General features: G+C 47.7%; 1 protein-coding gene across 4 annotated transcripts; it reads left to right on the forward strand.

The window, feature by feature from the left end:
* The first annotated feature begins 4,469 nt into the window (after positions 1 to 4,469).
* LOC130609626 (serine/threonine-protein kinase SBK2-like) lies at positions 4,470 to 15,883 on the forward strand. 4 transcript variants are annotated; one of them, XM_057428807.1, is made up of 4 exons: positions 4,470 to 7,156; positions 13,595 to 13,790; positions 14,514 to 14,716; positions 14,967 to 15,883. In XM_057428807.1, the coding sequence occupies exons 2-4, from the start codon at positions 13,604 to 13,606 to the stop codon at positions 15,534 to 15,536; spliced, it is 960 nt and encodes a 319-aa protein (XP_057284790.1). In that variant the 5' UTR covers positions 4,470 to 7,156; positions 13,595 to 13,603; the 3' UTR covers positions 15,537 to 15,883. The 4 variants fall into 4 exon arrangements, with proteins under 4 accessions (XP_057284790.1, XP_057284791.1, XP_057284792.1 ...); XM_057428808.1 differs by lacking the exon at positions 4,470 to 7,156 and adding an exon at positions 9,964 to 10,370; XM_057428809.1 differs by lacking the exon at positions 4,470 to 7,156 and adding an exon at positions 13,106 to 13,180.
* Positions 15,884 to 16,760: the final 877 nt, after the last annotated feature.

Genomic DNA, 16,760 nt, shown 5'->3' on the forward strand with positions numbered 1-16,760 from the left:
AACCTGGATAATGACAGGAAGTAGACAGCAAAGTTGGTGGGATGATGGAAGTTAATCCTCAGCAAGACAAAGGCATCTTGGTGAAAAATGGGCATCTGGGATTCTTCTGGGATCTCACCCAACCCCTTTCCTTGCTAGGCCCTTATTTCACTGTCTTCCAGATGTCCTTATGCTGCTGGGCTGATGCCAAGTGGTACATGCAAAGGGAACTAAAGAGAAGAATGTCAGCAAGTTTCAGTAGAAAGACAAGGAGCTAGAAAATAATTTGAAAGGAAAGAAATAAATCAGGAATTAATAAGGAGGAACAAATTTTAAATATCAATTCTTTCTCTCCCCCTCCCCCTCCCCCCCCAGCAAACTGGGGAATGGTCAGTCTAGAAGGAAGGAAAATAGCTGGAAGAGAAAGGAAAAGAAAGATGTCTGTACTGTTTCATGCTACACTATTAGGAGGGATGCAGGCTGATGGAGGGGAGAGGGGACCATCCCAAGTCTTACTGTTTTCCAGCTGGCTCAGATTGCTGGTGTTTGCTATTCTCATGATATCGTTGACAGCATCTGTCTGATGTACTAATGACAAGACGCTCCATTCACTACTCAAGAGAGGGATTAGGGCTCAAATTGCCATTCCCGCTTGTCACTCACCAAGGAATTAAAATCTTCTTTGAATATGGAATTTACTGACCCCATGGGAGAGCCTAAGACAAAGGAAATGATTCTTTAGACATGAGATCACTGAAAGAAAATAATGCATTAGCTGGAAAGCTTTCAGCTTTCAAAGCTGTGACTGAGAGCCATTGGGCAACATTACACAGAGGCACCTAATTTGTGCTCCAGCGAGATCATCACCAATACCCCAACCATTTCCTCCTCTGAAGGATTAGCAGAATATAGCACAGGGACCCCAGCAGATGGATAGTTTTTAAAGACTTGATATGGCCATTATAGAAGAAGCTTTAATCTGCATATTTCCTAATGGAGGAAAATATCTACTTAATGTCCTGTTTTTATCACTGACAGCTGGCCATGGTCACAAGTGTGGGTCAGTGGCTGTGGAGAGAAGCACTTTGAATTTCCTCTGAGCAAAAGACTGATGCTCATAGTGATACCTTAAGCAAACTCATATATGTGTGCCTGTGTGGGAAGACCAGCTTCCTGTAGTGCAAGCCTATGATCTCTGCTAGCCTAGTCAAGCTGTGAGGTTTTTCAGCAGAAGTGAGCTGGTACTGAACTAAATGGGCACAATGGTAATGAGCAGCAATAACTCAGGAAACTAGATGGCTGGGCAATGATACACAATCACTTTGGGTACTCTGGGTTCCTCCAAAGATTGCTGGCACATGTGATTTTAGGAAGTCTGTGGACAACTTCCCTCCCTGAGTTTTTGTTAAAAAGGTATCTTTAGAAGCATCCAGGAAATAAAATCCTTTAAGAAATGATCTGTGGATTCAAGTTCTTACTATTTTATGTTGGTTGTAGTTTTTTTGGCAGGGTTGGTTTGTTTTTTCTTATTGTTCTAGGACTAGTTTCTGTTCATACTGCGCACAGTTTTGTTGCAATAATTCTGAACTTACCTCCTTTGGAATATAAGTGCAGTATAAGCCAAAATGTGTTGCAAATTGAAACAGCTCTGTTTAATTGCCAGAGTTATGATGGATTGATGGAGGTACAAAAGAACAAGATGTCACTCAAGGCCAAAGACTTTTTTTCTGTTCCCTGTTTTGCATGGGTTGGATAATACATTTTGGTTTAGCATCTTGGCATGTCCACTCTTACTGGCCAAGCCTACTAAGGAGTTTTCCAAACCTGCTCAGTACATTGTTCCACAGATTTCTGTTTGCACTGTCAGAAACAGTAATATGTCCAAGACACAATAGGATGGACAGGTTTATCCTGGATGTATCCTTTCTGCCTGGTTCTGTGATTCAGAACTGAGCATTAGAAGAGAGAAGCCTCTCCACAAAGTGTGGGAATGCTTTACAAGGTATGTCTGGTTGCTGAGAACTGATGGAGCCACTGGCTATGACAGTGTATAAAGGTGAGGCAGCTCAGGGTTAGTCTGGAGGATCAGTTCCTTTTATCTCTGGAACAATCCCTGCTAACATCCCTGCACCCGCAGCTTGCTCTGACTCTCCGATGAGGGAGGACTTTGAACCTCCCGTGAGTGAAGCCTGTTCTCATGTGGTCTCCTCTCTGGAAGGCTTAAACTGTACCTGAGCTTCCCTGGAGACAGAGCACAGCTGGGCATCCTATAGCTTGTGTCATACGTGCAGATTATCCCTGAGAGGGAAGCTCCCTGCATGGGCTATGCAAACAGAAATATCTCCAGAGACTACAGCAGTAGACAGTTCCTACAGCTCCTACAGGGTTTACCTTCCTACAGCAGGGTAGCTGTAGGGTAGCATCCCCTAGCTGTAGGGTAGCATCCAGGCTAGCAGGGATGGGGGTCTGCCCCAGGGCTGCCACAGCTGTCCTGCCTCTCTTTTTCTCTGTGAATTGTGGTAGCAGGGATGTTGAAGTTGAAATCCCTATCCCTGCCATGCACGTCCATGCAACAGCATCTCATCAGGTTAAGGAGACTGGCATATCTGAAAGCTGTCACCCTGGCAGGGAGAGACTGCAGAGGTGATGAGCTAGCCCAGGACAGACAATCACTCACCAGCTATTTAAATAGCAGGTATGGGGCTCTTTTGGGAGAAGTGGCTGCACAGGAGGGCCATGGGGCTTATTGCCTTGCTAGCTGTGCTCAAGGGGTGCTGCAGCATAATGAACATTTCATTAGTGTGATGAATGAGAATGGCCGAACCAGATCAGAATAAAACACTGTTTAATGATACATCCTGCCTCTGAGACTGTCCAGCAGCAAATTCCTCATGGAAAATAAAAGAGCAAGGAAGTATGTAGTAAATCCCCCATATATACTCTTAGCCTCCAGCAGCCTGAGACAGATGTTGAACCTTTGTATTTAATTGTGCATTTCCTCTGCAGCATCTCTATCCAGTTATTTTATGAAACCATATAAGCGTTTATTACCCACACTCTCCTGAGGCAAGGTGTCCATGGCTTGAAGGTGTGCTGCGGGAGGAAGCCTTGTGCTTACTTGGACTTCACCCTAGTTCTTATGTCTTATCTTTTGAAGAGACAGTGAGCAGTAATTTGTGTTCACCTTTTTTATTCCCTTCAAGGTTTTATTATACCTATTTATTATAGCTAATACAGCTTCTCTCCTCTGTCATCTTTTCTTTAGAGAAGAAGGCAGTGTTGCAGGCAGCCAGGAGCCTATGTCACTGGATGTCTTTCATAGAATCACAGAATGAACTAGGTTGGAAAAGACCTTTAAGATCATCAAGTCCAATCATTACCCCAGGAGAACATTTTTCCAGGAATGATCTTGGCTGAAGCTGCCCTGGGGAAGCATGAACTGGTCTCGAGATGGGCCTCCTGGCACTGTGATACTATGATACCCCTTGCCAGTGCCAGAGCCCAGCTGACCTGTGTGCCCCAAACATTCATCCATGAGCATTCCCAGCCCCTCCCTGGCCACCTAGATGTGTCAGAAAGCAGGCACTCGCTGCTGGTACCCCATGTGGGACCTAACTCTGCCTCCTAATTTTGTGGACAGCCCAATGAGAGGCCTGTGCAGTGCCTTGGCATTAGATGAGACAGTGACACTGGGACACTGTCCCAGCAGCACTGGTCCCTAGGGTCTGGTTGCTGGAAGATGCTTTGCAGGGCACTGAGCAGCTGCTCTGTGAAGATGAAGCTGTAGAAATGAGGAGAGGAAAGCACAGGAGGGGTCAGTGTTCCTCAGGGACTAGAAGCATCCTTTGCCTTCAAGTGCATTGTTAGAGGCAGACATGAAGCTGCTGAAAAATTGAGAAGTAGGCATGAGCCATAGTTTTGTCTTGTCCCAAGGGCACTGATAGGTCTTGATGGCTTTGACCAGCCTCCACCTGCAACCTTTGCCCATGGGACCAGGAGCCCCATTTCAGCTCAGCCCTGGGTTTTTAGTCTTTGTCTGAACTGTATCATGGTTACCTCCATCTCTTTCACAGCTGTCTGTCCATAGACACAGTGTCTCTGGAGCCTGGCACGTGGACTGACTTCCTGTCTTGACCTCAGAGCTGCCTGGCAATCACTGGGCTGTGTCTGGCACTGGCTACCACTGACTGGCCCTGACCTGCAGCTTCTTACCTGGACCTTGGACCTGCTTCGTCACCACAAGATCACCTGATGAATGAGCTCGGCTGAACCCAAGTCTATCCCTGGGCCTGTCCTGCTCTCATCTTGTGCAAAACTATGGGAAAAGCCCACCCTGGCACCTGGGCAGTGCCTGGCTGTACCTGTGATGACAAGAAAGTCATTGAGCTTCAGGAAGAAGGCTAATGTGCATCCTAAATACTGGTTATTGTATATCGTTTTAAGCCCTGGAGGACAGGCTGGGAGAGATTACAATAGATTATTACAAAAATAAGCTATTATGAGTGCCTCTCCCTGTGCTGGGGTAGAAGGGCACCGCCTCAGCATTGCTCTGAGGCATTTGGATCAGTGCTCAAAGATTCCAGTGGATTAGCACTGCCTCTTGCAACCGCTCTGCACCCAACACAGGGTGTTTGGAGCAGATATGGTGGTCAGTGGGTGACCAGAGGCCTTGGGTCCAAGGGGCTTTGCCAAAGCTGGGGGGCATGGCTGGGAAGTACCTCTGGGGAGCAGGGCCTGGGCTCAGCACGAGCATGCTGTGATAGCTGGCAGGCGAGGTGGGACACTGTACGGCACTGTCAGGAAGGAGGCCAGCAGATTCCTCAGTGATGGGATAGCTCTGAATGACCTCAGCACAAATGGTTGGCGCAGCTGGTGGACTCCTCTGAGCACCCTGCCTGTGCCGAGGAGAGCCAAGCGCCCCAGCTCTCTGTCCAGGAGGCACCCCTCACCCTACAGCACCCCGCAGCACCCTGTAGCACCCCGCTTGCTTGCCTGCCTGCTGAAGCTGAAGGGGACAAAAGTGTTGGCAGCTCACAGAATTGTTAGTAGAAGAAGTAGGAAGTCAATGGGGAAAGTCAAAGAGCTATTCCCTTCTCAGCATCAGGCAAAGCTGGCTCTGAAAAGGGTTGAGTAAAATTGAGTGCTGGAAATTAAGGCATAGTGACTGTATGAAAAGCTACCATCAGTGATGCACTGGGTAAATGCTTATGGCCCATTTGAATATATACAGATAAACTGAGTATTGCCATAGACTACAATATTGAAACAGCAGTGCCATTTATATTCTGGTAAAGGAGCTTGATGTCTGTGTTTCAGCAGCTTTCTCTCACACATGCCCTTGTTAATAAGCCTCCATACCACCAAAGAGTGCTCTCTTGGGTTCAAATGGCATCAAATCTTCCATCACTCTAGATGCTGTTGGTGCCTCTCATAGTACGGAATGATGTGGGTTTGCGTAACTCTGAAACAGCAGTACAAACCTCCTCACCCAACTTACTTCCTTTGGAAATCACCAAAGTCATTGGCTAGGGACACTGTGAAAAAGGGTTCACACTAAAGCCAACACTGGAGAAACTGAGTGTCCTGCTAACAGTGTGTTGGAACAGGCAGTCTCCTCAGGGGCTCTTCAGGTGCTTGCTGGAGCAGGGCAAATTTCTCTGTGAAGGGGCAGTGTTCTAGTTGCAACTGTACCTCTGGTATCATCTGGCTGGAGCACTGACAACCCTGATCCTTTAGAGCTGTATATGGTGTGTACCTGAAGAACTGTTGCTATTCTGATGGGAGTGAAGTGGGCTGTTGTGTGTATGCTAAGGAAGGGGATAAGGGAAGAGAAGGAAGTATTATAGAGGTGTGGGAGTCCTTCTTGATTAAGTCCCTTCGCTGCACCTGCTTTAACCCAGCACATTGAAGACCTTTCCCAGTCTGTGGAGCATCCTTCAAGAATGAGTGTGAAGGAGCAGCCTGGAGCGGCACTAGACCTGTAGGCCATCAGCACCACAACCTCAGTCTCTACATCTTATCCAGAAGCACAGGGATGGCTGGGAGCCTCACTGCTACTCAGGACTGAATCTTCTTGCCTGCTCTCTGAAGAGAGGGCAGTTACCTGCACTGGAGACCCAGAGTACTTATGGTTATGGGGCTGCTCTGCTCTCTTCTGGGACATTGTCTTTTACCTCTGTCTTCTCAGCCTTCCTCATGAAACTGCATCCCCAGAGGTAGCACAGAGGCTTATCAGGGCAGTTCAAGCCCTACAGGTCCCCTACATGGCCCCAGCTCTAGGGAAGAGGGAGGCCCGCGTCACAGCTGCACGCATCACTGCTGCAGATACACAAACTGATCTATCTCCTCAGGAGAAAAAACAGTGCCTCAGAGCCAAGATCTAGGACCCACATTGTGTCCATGACCCCAGGAGCTGCTTTCCTCTCCACAATCACGTGGAAGGAAGCGGACTTTGGCACAGGACTATAGCCTGGGTGCAGGTACTGAGAACAGGTGAAGTGCCTGCAAGTCACTGTAGTTGTCATTAATAATTTCAGCTTCATCGTAATGCTTTGTGGTAATGGTGTGTGTGAGGAGTCTGACCACACTGGGCCCCTTGAAGGGACCTTGGACCAGTTGTAGTTTGTGCCTGGTCTCTAACGCTCACTGACACTGGCCGTCTTGGTAGCCAAGGGCAAGCTCTGACAGCCCACAGTCATTCTGAGCCTTGCCATCAGGGACTCTTACTTGGCATAGCCCCAGAGCAAGGCCCATGCACCAGCACAGGGAGCTGCTTTGCTCCCTCAGCTGTAACGAGAGCCCAGGCTGGAGGGAAGGGCTGAAAAGGGTGGGTCTGCTGAAGGGTCCCTTGGGCTTATGATGGTATGGCTAGAGCAGAAACAACCACTCACTCTGATCCATGCAACACGTCCCTCTCCATAGACAGGGCAGATGGATACCCCCTTTCCCCCCTCCCCGGCTCCCCCTCTTTTCTTCCCTCCTGGAGGTCACCTTCAGCAGGGAGGCAGCGTGCCCCCAGGACCAGAGGCAGGGGGAAGGGGCGGAGCGTCACGCTTAGCCCCGTAATGCCTGGCAGCCCCCTCCGGCTGCTCCGTGCAGGCTGAACCCAGCCTAGAGTCTGCGGCTGGAGAAGGGAGGGAGTCCACGGCTGGCTGTCAGTGCTGTGCTGCTGGAGAAGGTGAGCGGCTTCGTGCGGACAGGGAAGGAGTGTGGGAAGAGAAGTTACAGCCGTAGCGGGATGAAGGAGACAGGGCAGGAGCATAGAAGGGCACCCACCCCTCACAAACTGGTTTTGGAGACTCTAGCATAGCGTGCCGGCAGAACGTGGAGTGCACCCATTTCCCACACCTGGTTGATGGTGAGCTCCTTGGGTGTCTCTGCCCCAAAAGGTTGGTTTTTGTCTGGTTGTGTCCAGTGAGATGGTGCCGTAGTGCTGGCTGGTTGCTTGGGAGGAGGGTGTGATGGGGCTTGGTCCCAGTGAGACTATGTGTGCCATCTTCTGCCCGAGGAGGCTGCTGTGTGGATGGAGATTGTGGTATACTGCTTGCTGGGGAGAGGCTTACAGGGCTCTCTCTGGGGAGGCTGTTAGGTGTTTCTGCCCGAGAAGAGCGATACACGTTTCTGTAAGGGACGGCGATGCGGTTCTCCACAGTGATATTAAGCACTAGTCTGCTGACCGCTTTTAGAAAGGACCCCATAAACCTGCCCACAGAAAGGCCAGAAACAACCACAAGGATAATCTTTTCAGGTCCCTTGCGTGTATTAAACGTGGTTTGCACTAGAGTGGACCTTATGGGGAAAAAAATAGTGCCATTCTTGAGTTGAAAGTTCCAGAGATGGAAGGATATTCTTCCACTCTGTTTGATGAGATTTTCAAGGATAAATGTCCTTCTTCACAAGATATGCCCTTCATCTGAGGTATGAAATTGCCTCATTTCAGCTTCAGCTATTCATTTTATTGTAAAGCTTTTATTAATTATAATGCTTTTACTAAGGGAGAACCCTTTGTAGTGAAATTCTAGTGCCCACAAAGGTATACACAGATGACGGAGTAACTTCTTTGCTCTCTGTTTGATAAGCTAAAAAGACTGCTCCCCTGGAAGTTTCCCCTGTAATTGGAAGCCCCACTGTCATTCTGTCATTCTCATGGTTCTTCTCTAGTCCTTTTTCCATCAAACCATGAACACCAGCTCAAGCTTGCTGATCTATGTTTTCACCGATACCCGTAAAATATAGAAAGCATCTAGTAGCTAGTTCTGTTAACCCGTCAGCTAGCCTCTGGAGGAGTTCAGGAAATTTACTCTAGAAACCATCCTTTCACATCAGTATGTTTTTAACATTATAAAAAAATCACAGAAAAGTAAATAAATAAGAATGCAAAGTAGAGCACATGGAAGGAATACATTTCTAATCAAAACACAAACCCCGCTGGTGCACAGTGTTCTCAATTCTAGTGAAGATGCCGTCAGCAGGTGGCCAGCTTTTCAGAAATACAGCTTTCCTAACTCAGCTGATTTTCAGAGATTAAATTTCAGACTGTCTCAGGGCATCTGTGTGTAGGAACCTCTGCAGAAACCAGAGTTCACTGTAGGAGGCACTTCGCCTCAGAACAGATCTCTTATTATGATCTGTCTCAGTCTAAGTAAAGCTGACCGGCTATATCTATTTTTTTTTTTCCTAATTTAGCATCAGAAAAATGCTATTTTGCCTCTTGCTGCTGCTGATTCCTGTGTCTGACGCTTCTTGGGCATTCTCTTCAGCAAAGTAAATGCAAAAGTAACATCAGTAACCCTTGTAGGGCCAATCTTCTAGGGTTGCATCTGTATCCTCATAGATGTATATCTATATCACTGTAGATTCTTTCTAATGCAAGTCTGTATCACCCTACGTATTAAGGTCTGCAAAGTGAGGCTATACCACATCTACATTTTTGGGTTTACATAGTGCCCATTTTATTTACAAAGCAACATGAAGAACTTAGATTTATTTTATTAATATGATGTTTTTGTTTCCTGTCACACAATGCCAGGCTAAATTCCTAAATTTTTTTGTCATTTGAAAAACTTTTGTGTGCGTGTACGTGCATGCACTAGTTTTATCAAGCAATGCATTATCTACCTAAACTCGTGTTGTGTCATTCACAAACATTTTCTGGATGATTTCAGTGCTTTCTTCTAGATCAATAACAAAGGTAAAAGTATTCTAACAGGGTCAGGATCAAACAAAATTAATTGTGTGGAGTTAGGACACCAATAAAAGACAATAATTTCCACTGTACTGTGCTTATTTTTAAATCCATTAAAAATATGAGGCTTATTGATTTTGACCAATGGCATGATTAATTTGTACAGAGCGCTTTCAGAGAATGGTCAGTGAATGGGATGTTTCTGGCTGTGCTGTTTGAACCAATACTGGGCTGAGAACTGCTCCAAACTCTCACCAGTGATTTAGAGGTTGATGGGAAACCTCTGTGGATAGGGTCCTTCCACAGCCCCTAGACAGAATGACTGTGATGGTTGGATAACAACAGAGACACCAAGTGATCTGAATTACTTGATACACTAAATCCATTTGAGCAAAATGCGATTTATAAAAGCTGGTGGGAAAGTATTTAGGCAGAAATGCAGCAGGCAACACCCAGAAAGGGATGTGAAGAGGAAGTGGAGCTTTTCCTCCAGAGCCCTCAGTAATTTGAAAAAACTCTGGAGTCATGATGGATATATGAGGCAGGGCAGCTTCCCAGTGTGTCAACCAGAGAGGTTGTGGAGTCTCCATCTGTGGAGGTACTAAAAACCTAACTGGACACCTATATATCCTTGGGAGGATATATATTCAATATATATTCCTATATAACCTGCTGCAGCTGCTGCTGCTTGAGATGAGGAATTGGATTAGCTGATATCAAAAGGTCCCCTTCCAGCCTAAACACCTCTGTCATTCTGCCATCATAGCACTATTTCTGTTTCAGGTTCTTGACATGTATGGAGTGCTTTTGTGGACCAAATATATTAATCATTTTGGTTGAAGAACCAGAATAACATTACCTAGCTAAGACACTGTGTCTCCATAGGCTAGCTCCTCCTCAGCTCCTCAGGAAGCTGGAAGGCATCTCCTGGTGGTGGAAAGGATGTGAATTTCTTGCTGCTGTAATGAGAAACTCTTGTGGGGAATTAGGGTTTCTCACACGTTAACAGCCTGGAAATAAGACCTATAGCAGGGATGAAGCACAGGAAGGATAGTGGATGAAAGAACAGTTTTGAATAGGACCCTACCTGCTGACTTCAATACAGCACAGCAAAAAAGTGGGTGCATCCTGGCCAGAGCCCTGGGGGCCTCCTCCTCAGTGTTTGTCACTCTGCAGAAGGCAGATGGCACTCTAGAAGGTAACAGAGGTAAATACAGCGTACCCAGACATGCTCTACCCACTGGTGACCCAAACTTGGACCTCACTTAGCTTCCTATGTAATGGCAGTGGTATCTCAGAGAAAGACCTGACAGCTTTGGCTGTTTCCTAAAGTATGGACTGTATAGTGTAATTGGTTTCCTCAAGGGCAGCAATGGCCAAAGCCTGAAGACTTTTCTGGAGTGACTGCAGCTGGGGCTTCCTTCATATGGAGCCCTCGTCAGACCCACAGTATTGTCATTGTCCCACAAGACACTCTACCCATATCCTCTGGTTGATCTTTTTTTCCATGCTGGCTATTTTACTTTGATGGTCTATTCTGTACCTAAAAGTCTGCCCTCCCATGTCAGTGGGGCCATGCATGGAAGTGAGGATCCTTGGCACCTATACTGCAGTTCACTTGAAATGTGGAGTGGAAGGACAAAAGAGTTTTTGGGATTATTTTTTAACTGCAAAAGCTTATGTACTGAAATGTTTTGACTCCCAAAGCTGGAGTAAGAACCAAGAATATTCAGAGAAGCATATCCTCCCATTTACAAAAGGAAGTATTTAATACCATAAATAGAAGTGATGAATCATTTAAAAATAGAATAGATGAATTAGATAATAAATAATACAAATAAAATTAATTAATAAGTATTTTAAAATGACATCATTATTGATTAATACAGTGAGTGGATGCACTGAGAAGATTCTAACCTTTGGGTTGGATAGCACTAACAGGTGGCCAGCCTACAATGGAAGAAATTTTATCTAACTCAAGTTTGAGAAATAAAGTTATCCAAGAAGATCGTGAACCATTTGCTAACAAGAACTTGTCCATGACCATGAATTTGACATAGGAGAAACACTGTCTTACAGAAGAGATCTTTTAGTTGGGTTTTTCCCCTCCTCCCAAATATAAATCTAATGTGTTCTGCACAAGACAAGCAGACATCTCTTCTGTTGTTTCACTCCCTGCTTATTGTGGCTTTAGCCTATTTAACATCAAGGGAGGTCTATGCCTTTCAAAAGTCTATTACACTTTAAGGTTTTTTTTTTCTCCATATTCCTAGCTAGGTCTCTAAAACACTCTTTCAGATATATGTTTTAACACTTAAATGTGGCAACACCAGTTTGGCTGGGCAGCAAGCAGGAGGACATCAGAGCAAAATCTCTGAAATACTTTCCAGACTTTCTCTGTGAGTTTCTCACCAGCCTTCCATTCATTCCCTCCCGTGCATACACTAGTTCATTGTTGAACTCCCCACGGACTTTACTAACTTTCACTGCTGTTGGCTCTCACACCAAGCCAAAGCCTTTGAAGAAAAGTAGGGCAAATTACTTTGTACTTCTGAACTGGGTAAGACTTAATGCAGTCTGAAAGAGGGAAGGAAAAAGAAAGGGAACTTTGCAACAGTCAGTCCCAGTCTCATGTATAAATCCAGCCCTTTTGTCATTTTCCTAGTTTTAAATAATTCTGTTGCTAAATTAGTGGATTCTTAAGAATGACCAGATTAATTGAAAATTATTGGAAATTGAAAATTGAAGGAACTCTAACAAGCTCTGGTCACAGACAGAACAATGTAAAAACTAAGGGAAAAGGCTTCATACTTTCTGCTCCCACTCATATTCCCAGGATGCCATCTTCCTTTTTAGCAATGATGTGAGGTCTTACTCCCTCCTCTGAAGGTGTCGTGTGTCAGAATATTTGATGGGAAGAGGTCCTGAGTTTGTAGGTGCAGAGGTGAGCCGCCAGTTTTACACTAGGGCTCTGTCTCATTGCACAGTGTTTACGACATATCCGAGAATGCTGCAGCCTTCGTGCTCTTGGGTTGTTGGGTTGCACCCTGGGCTGCATTAGGCAGTGTTACCAGTAGGTCAATGAAGATGATCCTTCCTCTCTCCTATTGAGGCCACATCTGGGTCCAGTTCTGGGCTTCTCAGTGGAAAGATATGTGGACAATACTGGAATGAATCCAGTCTGTGAAAATGATTAAGATAGTGAAGCATCTCTTGTACAAGGAGACGCTAAGAGACCTGGGACTTGTTTAGCCTCAGAAGCAGAAAGCTTGATGGGATCATCTTGTTGATGTGTATAAATACCTGTAAAAAAGACACTGCCAGATTCTTCTTACTGGTGTTACGTGACAAGGCAAAAGGCAGTGGGCCTCAAATACAGAATTGTTATTTAAGCATAAGAAAAAACTTTTTTTTCCATAAAGGTGATCGAACACTGGAACAAGTTGCCCAGAGCAGTTGTGGAGTCTCCATCCTTGGAGATAATCAGAACTGGGCTGGACACTGTCCAGAGCAACCTGCTATAGTTAACCTTCCTCTGAGCAGGAGACTGCACTAGGTGATCTCTGGAGGTACCTTCTGACCTCAACCGTGCTGTGACTTTGGTTCTGTGACCTTGCTCCAAAGCCAGGAGAGTCTCCCAGGCCCAGGGTGCCTGCGTTCAGAGCACAGGGAGGTAGTCAGGGGGAAAGTGATGCCATAGGTGCCTTAAAATGTTGCCTTGTAGCTGGCTGGGGGGCTAAAAAGCATTTCTCTGAAATGGGTCTGAAGCAGCTGGCTGTAGGTCAGAATGCCATTGATGTCCAAGCTTCCTTCCTGCCCGGGTTTCTTGGCTGCACAGATGAGTGACTGCGTCAGAAATGTCAGCAGGCATGTGAGGTACTGAGCTCCCTTTGGCTTGCTCTGAGCACGCTGCCTGACTAGTAATCCCTTTTTTGTCATGGGCTAGATGTGCCGCTGCCTAAGGAACAGGCCTCTCTCTGCTGCTACCTCAAGGACTTTCTTCAGTAAGAAGTGAGGGTGAGTTTCTGAGTAGAGAGGCATGGTCTTGCTACAGTAGGCTAAGGAGAGTAAGATGACATGGTACCTTGGAGACTAGAATAAGAGGAGGCCTGAAAGCCAAGCTGACACAGAAAGGTGATCCAGGTCCTTGAAAAGAGAGGCTCCAGGACTACAGTTAGAGTCTGGAGGCCAGAAAGGATTAGAGGGTTGATGGAGGTTCTCTTCAATATGGGACCTGTTACATGATGAGGGGCTCTGCCCAGGGGTGTACTGTATAAAAGCACAAGCTCAACTCTAGCACATCTGTGAAAGTACTCAGGCTCCAAGTGGCAGAAGCACCTGCTGCCATGGCATGGTTTGCATGGCGAGTTTGATCTGGTTTTCTCTGTGCATGTTGTGATGTTCCTGACTCAGGCTGTGGTGTTTCTGCAGCACTCATCGATGGCCGAGAGCTCAGCTGTGGCTGCAGCAGCAGCAGGGACAGCGGCACCAGCCATGCTAGAGGAGCTCCTGGAGATCACAGCTCAGAGCCTGGTGCGCACTGAGGTGGCTGAGCACTATGAGGTTATTCGGGAGCTGGGCAGGGGCAAATATGGCCACGTGATGTTAGTGACCCACAGGCAGAGAGGTAAGGAACGGACTGTGCCCTGTGAACCACTATGCCTTGTTTCCTCTTCACTCACCAGAGTGTTGGGTGGGCTGGTGGTTCCCTGGGGCCAGGCACCAGGCACCATGGGGGTTCCCCAGGGAACGCTGAGGACAGGACCTCCCCAGCCAGGCAGCATCCCATTGTGCTCAGGGGACAGACCAGAACATCAGGCAAAGTTATACTGATGAGGCAGGTGCAGGGTCAAGCTGGGAAGTCAATCCACAAGTCAGGATCAATAGGACTAGGCATTGACACGGATGTGGTATAGCTGGAAAACAGCACTCCCACCACGTAGCTCAGGCAGGGAGTGAAGCCCCAGGCCTGAGCTTAAATGGTGCCCTAAGGCCCATGGATAGAGGGTGTGAGTAGAGGTCTTAGGTGGAGTTGGCCAAGGCCATTAAGGCCTAATAGCACCCACAGAGCCCTGACACTACTCTTCGCCAGTAGTCCCGGTTGAGACTGATGAGCCTGTGTAGCCTGACTTTCCCTTGTGCTCCTGTGCACTGACTGGCTCAAAATCCATACCAGTGGCAACAGCTGGTCCCAGATCTGGTGTCCACAGGATATATCTACACAAAGCTTTGGGTCAGAGACCTCCCTGTGGCTGTGAGTGTCCAGTTCCATGGCTGCTCAGTGCCCTCTCAGTTTGGCTTTCAGGAGAGTGACTTTCAGGAGAGTCAAACCCACTCTTCCTATTCCCAGGGACTCCTATGGCTCTCAAGCTGCTACCCAAAGCCAGTACCAAGCTGCACACCTTCCTGTATGAGTATTGTGTGGCACTCTCCCTCGCCGCCCACCCTGCCATCATCGGCATGTTTGGAATTGCCATTGAGTCCAGTCAGTACTATGGCTTCCTCTACGAACCAGCACTGCACAAAGATCTCATCTCTATCATCAAACCCCGGGTGAGTGCTGATGTAAGGCCATGGGGACTGGGACTGTAGCATTTGTCCACTGTGCGGGCTGGCTGGGTCAGAGGGAGGTAAGGGCAATGGGCTGTTGCATTGATGTCTACAGCATTGAAACAGCTTCAGGCTTGCAACACCAGAAATACAAAGGTCTTCCCCAGTGCAGAGCAGGCAGGTGGAAGCGTAGCTAGCAGAGCTGCCAAGGTGTCATGAGTAAGTTGCACTGCCTGTCTGTCTCTCTGGGCAGGATGGGATCCCCGAGCCAGCCGCTAAGCAGTGTGCCAAGCAGCTCGTGAGCGCGCTGGAGTTCATCCACAGCCGAGGGCTCGTGTACCGTGACATCAAGCCTGAGAACGTGCTGCTTTTCGATCCTGAGTGTCGACGCATCAAGCTGACTGACTTCGGGCTTACACGGCCCAAGGGTACCAAGCTGAAGCTGGTGGCCGGGGTAATCCCCTATACCGCCCCGGAGCTGAGCAACACCGCTGATGCCCAGGGGGTGCCCATTGACACCAGCTTGGACGCCTGGGCCTTTGGCGTGCTGCTCTTCTGTCTGCTGACTGGCTACTTCCCCTGGGAGCAGAGCCTGCCAGATGACCCTTTCTTTGAGGACTTCATGCAGTGGCAAGAGACAGGCCTGGAAGAGGACCTGCCCCGCCACTGGAAACGCCTGACAGCTGAGGCTGCCCTGATGCTGCGGAGCCTGCTAGCCCTAGATCCTGCCAAGCGTTGCCCCGTCAGTGGGGTGCTGCGCTATGTCGATCGCCCTTGGCGACTGGAGGATGGCAACAGCCAGGAGGCTGCAGTGAAGCCCTAGAGCCTGTTCCCCATAGGGGCAAGATGGCAGGTCTCACCCTGCAAGGGACTTCAGAGTGTGAGGCACCATGGTGGCCTGGGTGTGAGAGGCCATGGTGATCCAGAGGGCAACTTCTTTGTTGTCATGGAGCCAAGCTCCTTCTCCAACTGATGGTCCTCACCCCATGGTTCAGTGCTGCCCAGTGCCACCTGCTTGTGCTTCATTGGGGCTTGAAAATATCCTTCTTTTGGAAATAACTGTCCGTGTGTGAAGCACCCGCTCGCTTCCTGGCCACAGGGACTCCAGGGTGTTTTCTAGGTGCTGCAGTGCCTGCCTTGTCTCAAAATAGAGCAAAATATGTACTTTTGTGTTTGCGTATGTGGCTCTTTTCCCTTCATAATAAAATGTCTGTGGGGTCTGCTTGATGTGGGAAAGCAGGGGCATGACAGAGCCTGCTGCCATCTCAGGACAACCTGTACATGGCAGGGACCACCCCTCGATGCTGCCTGGGCCTCCACCAGAATCCTTGAACGGTGGCTTCAGGCTGGTGGGGTGGAGGTGCTGGGAAGCTCCCAGCATGTGGCTGCAGATGGTAGCTGGGCACTGATGATGGTGTTGAGCACACCTCCCTCCCCGTACTGCTTTCAGATCCTAAGAGAATGTCCTTCATGCTCTCAGATGCCCGGTTACCGCTCTAAGAAGGTCCTCCTTCTTCCATTTCTTATCACCACTTTAACCCTTCCCTAGCAGCACATATCTCCTATCTCCTAATCCCCCGGTGTCCTTCTAGGTGCACATTTTAGTCCTGGAAAGAGGTAGCAAGTAGAGAATTAGAGGTTAGAAGCTCTCATTACTTTACTACCTCTTTCCAGTCCCCAGGATTATGCTGTTGGTAATCCTTCCCAGCTCCTAGCCTGACCCTATTGCTGGAAACATGCCCATCTTAGTTTCCATTCTCAATGGCTTAGTAACTTTAAAAAATGCACTGGTCCAGCACCATAGTTTCTAGTATCCCAGCTTTTTTTTTCACCTCAGATACTTTCCTGCACACACTCTTCCGTAGTTGCCTGACGTCCAACTGTCTTTTGCCAGTATCTTCTCACCCAATGGAATTCTACTATTACTTACCTTCCTCATTAACTTTCCCTTTCTGCTACCCATCACCTGTTAAACACCTTTCATTCATCTTTCTCTCAGCAACATCACCTTCATACTACTCTCTTGTACTTTTCCTGCTCTCTACAT

Source organism: Pezoporus wallicus, unplaced genomic scaffold, assembly GCF_028554395.1.
Source record: "Pezoporus wallicus isolate ANWC-B61680 ecotype Strahan unplaced genomic scaffold, APGP_CSIRO_Pwel_v1 contig_6658, whole genome shotgun sequence".
Classification (NCBI taxonomy): Eukaryota; Metazoa; Chordata; class Aves; order Psittaciformes; family Psittacidae; genus Pezoporus; species Pezoporus wallicus.

Excerpts from the sequence above, each read along its gene's own strand:
- LOC130609626 (XM_057428806.1), top strand. The coding sequence starts at position 13,562 with ATGTTCCTGACTCAGGCTGTGGTGTTTCTGCAGCACTCATCGATGGCC. Across the intron at positions 13,791-14,513 it reads AGTGACCCACAGGCAGAGAG|GGACTCCTATGGCTCTCAAG; the intron begins GTAAGGAACGGA and ends TCCTATTCCCAG. Across the intron at positions 14,717-14,966 it reads TCTCTATCATCAAACCCCGG|GATGGGATCCCCGAGCCAGC; the intron begins GTGAGTGCTGAT and ends CTCTCTGGGCAG.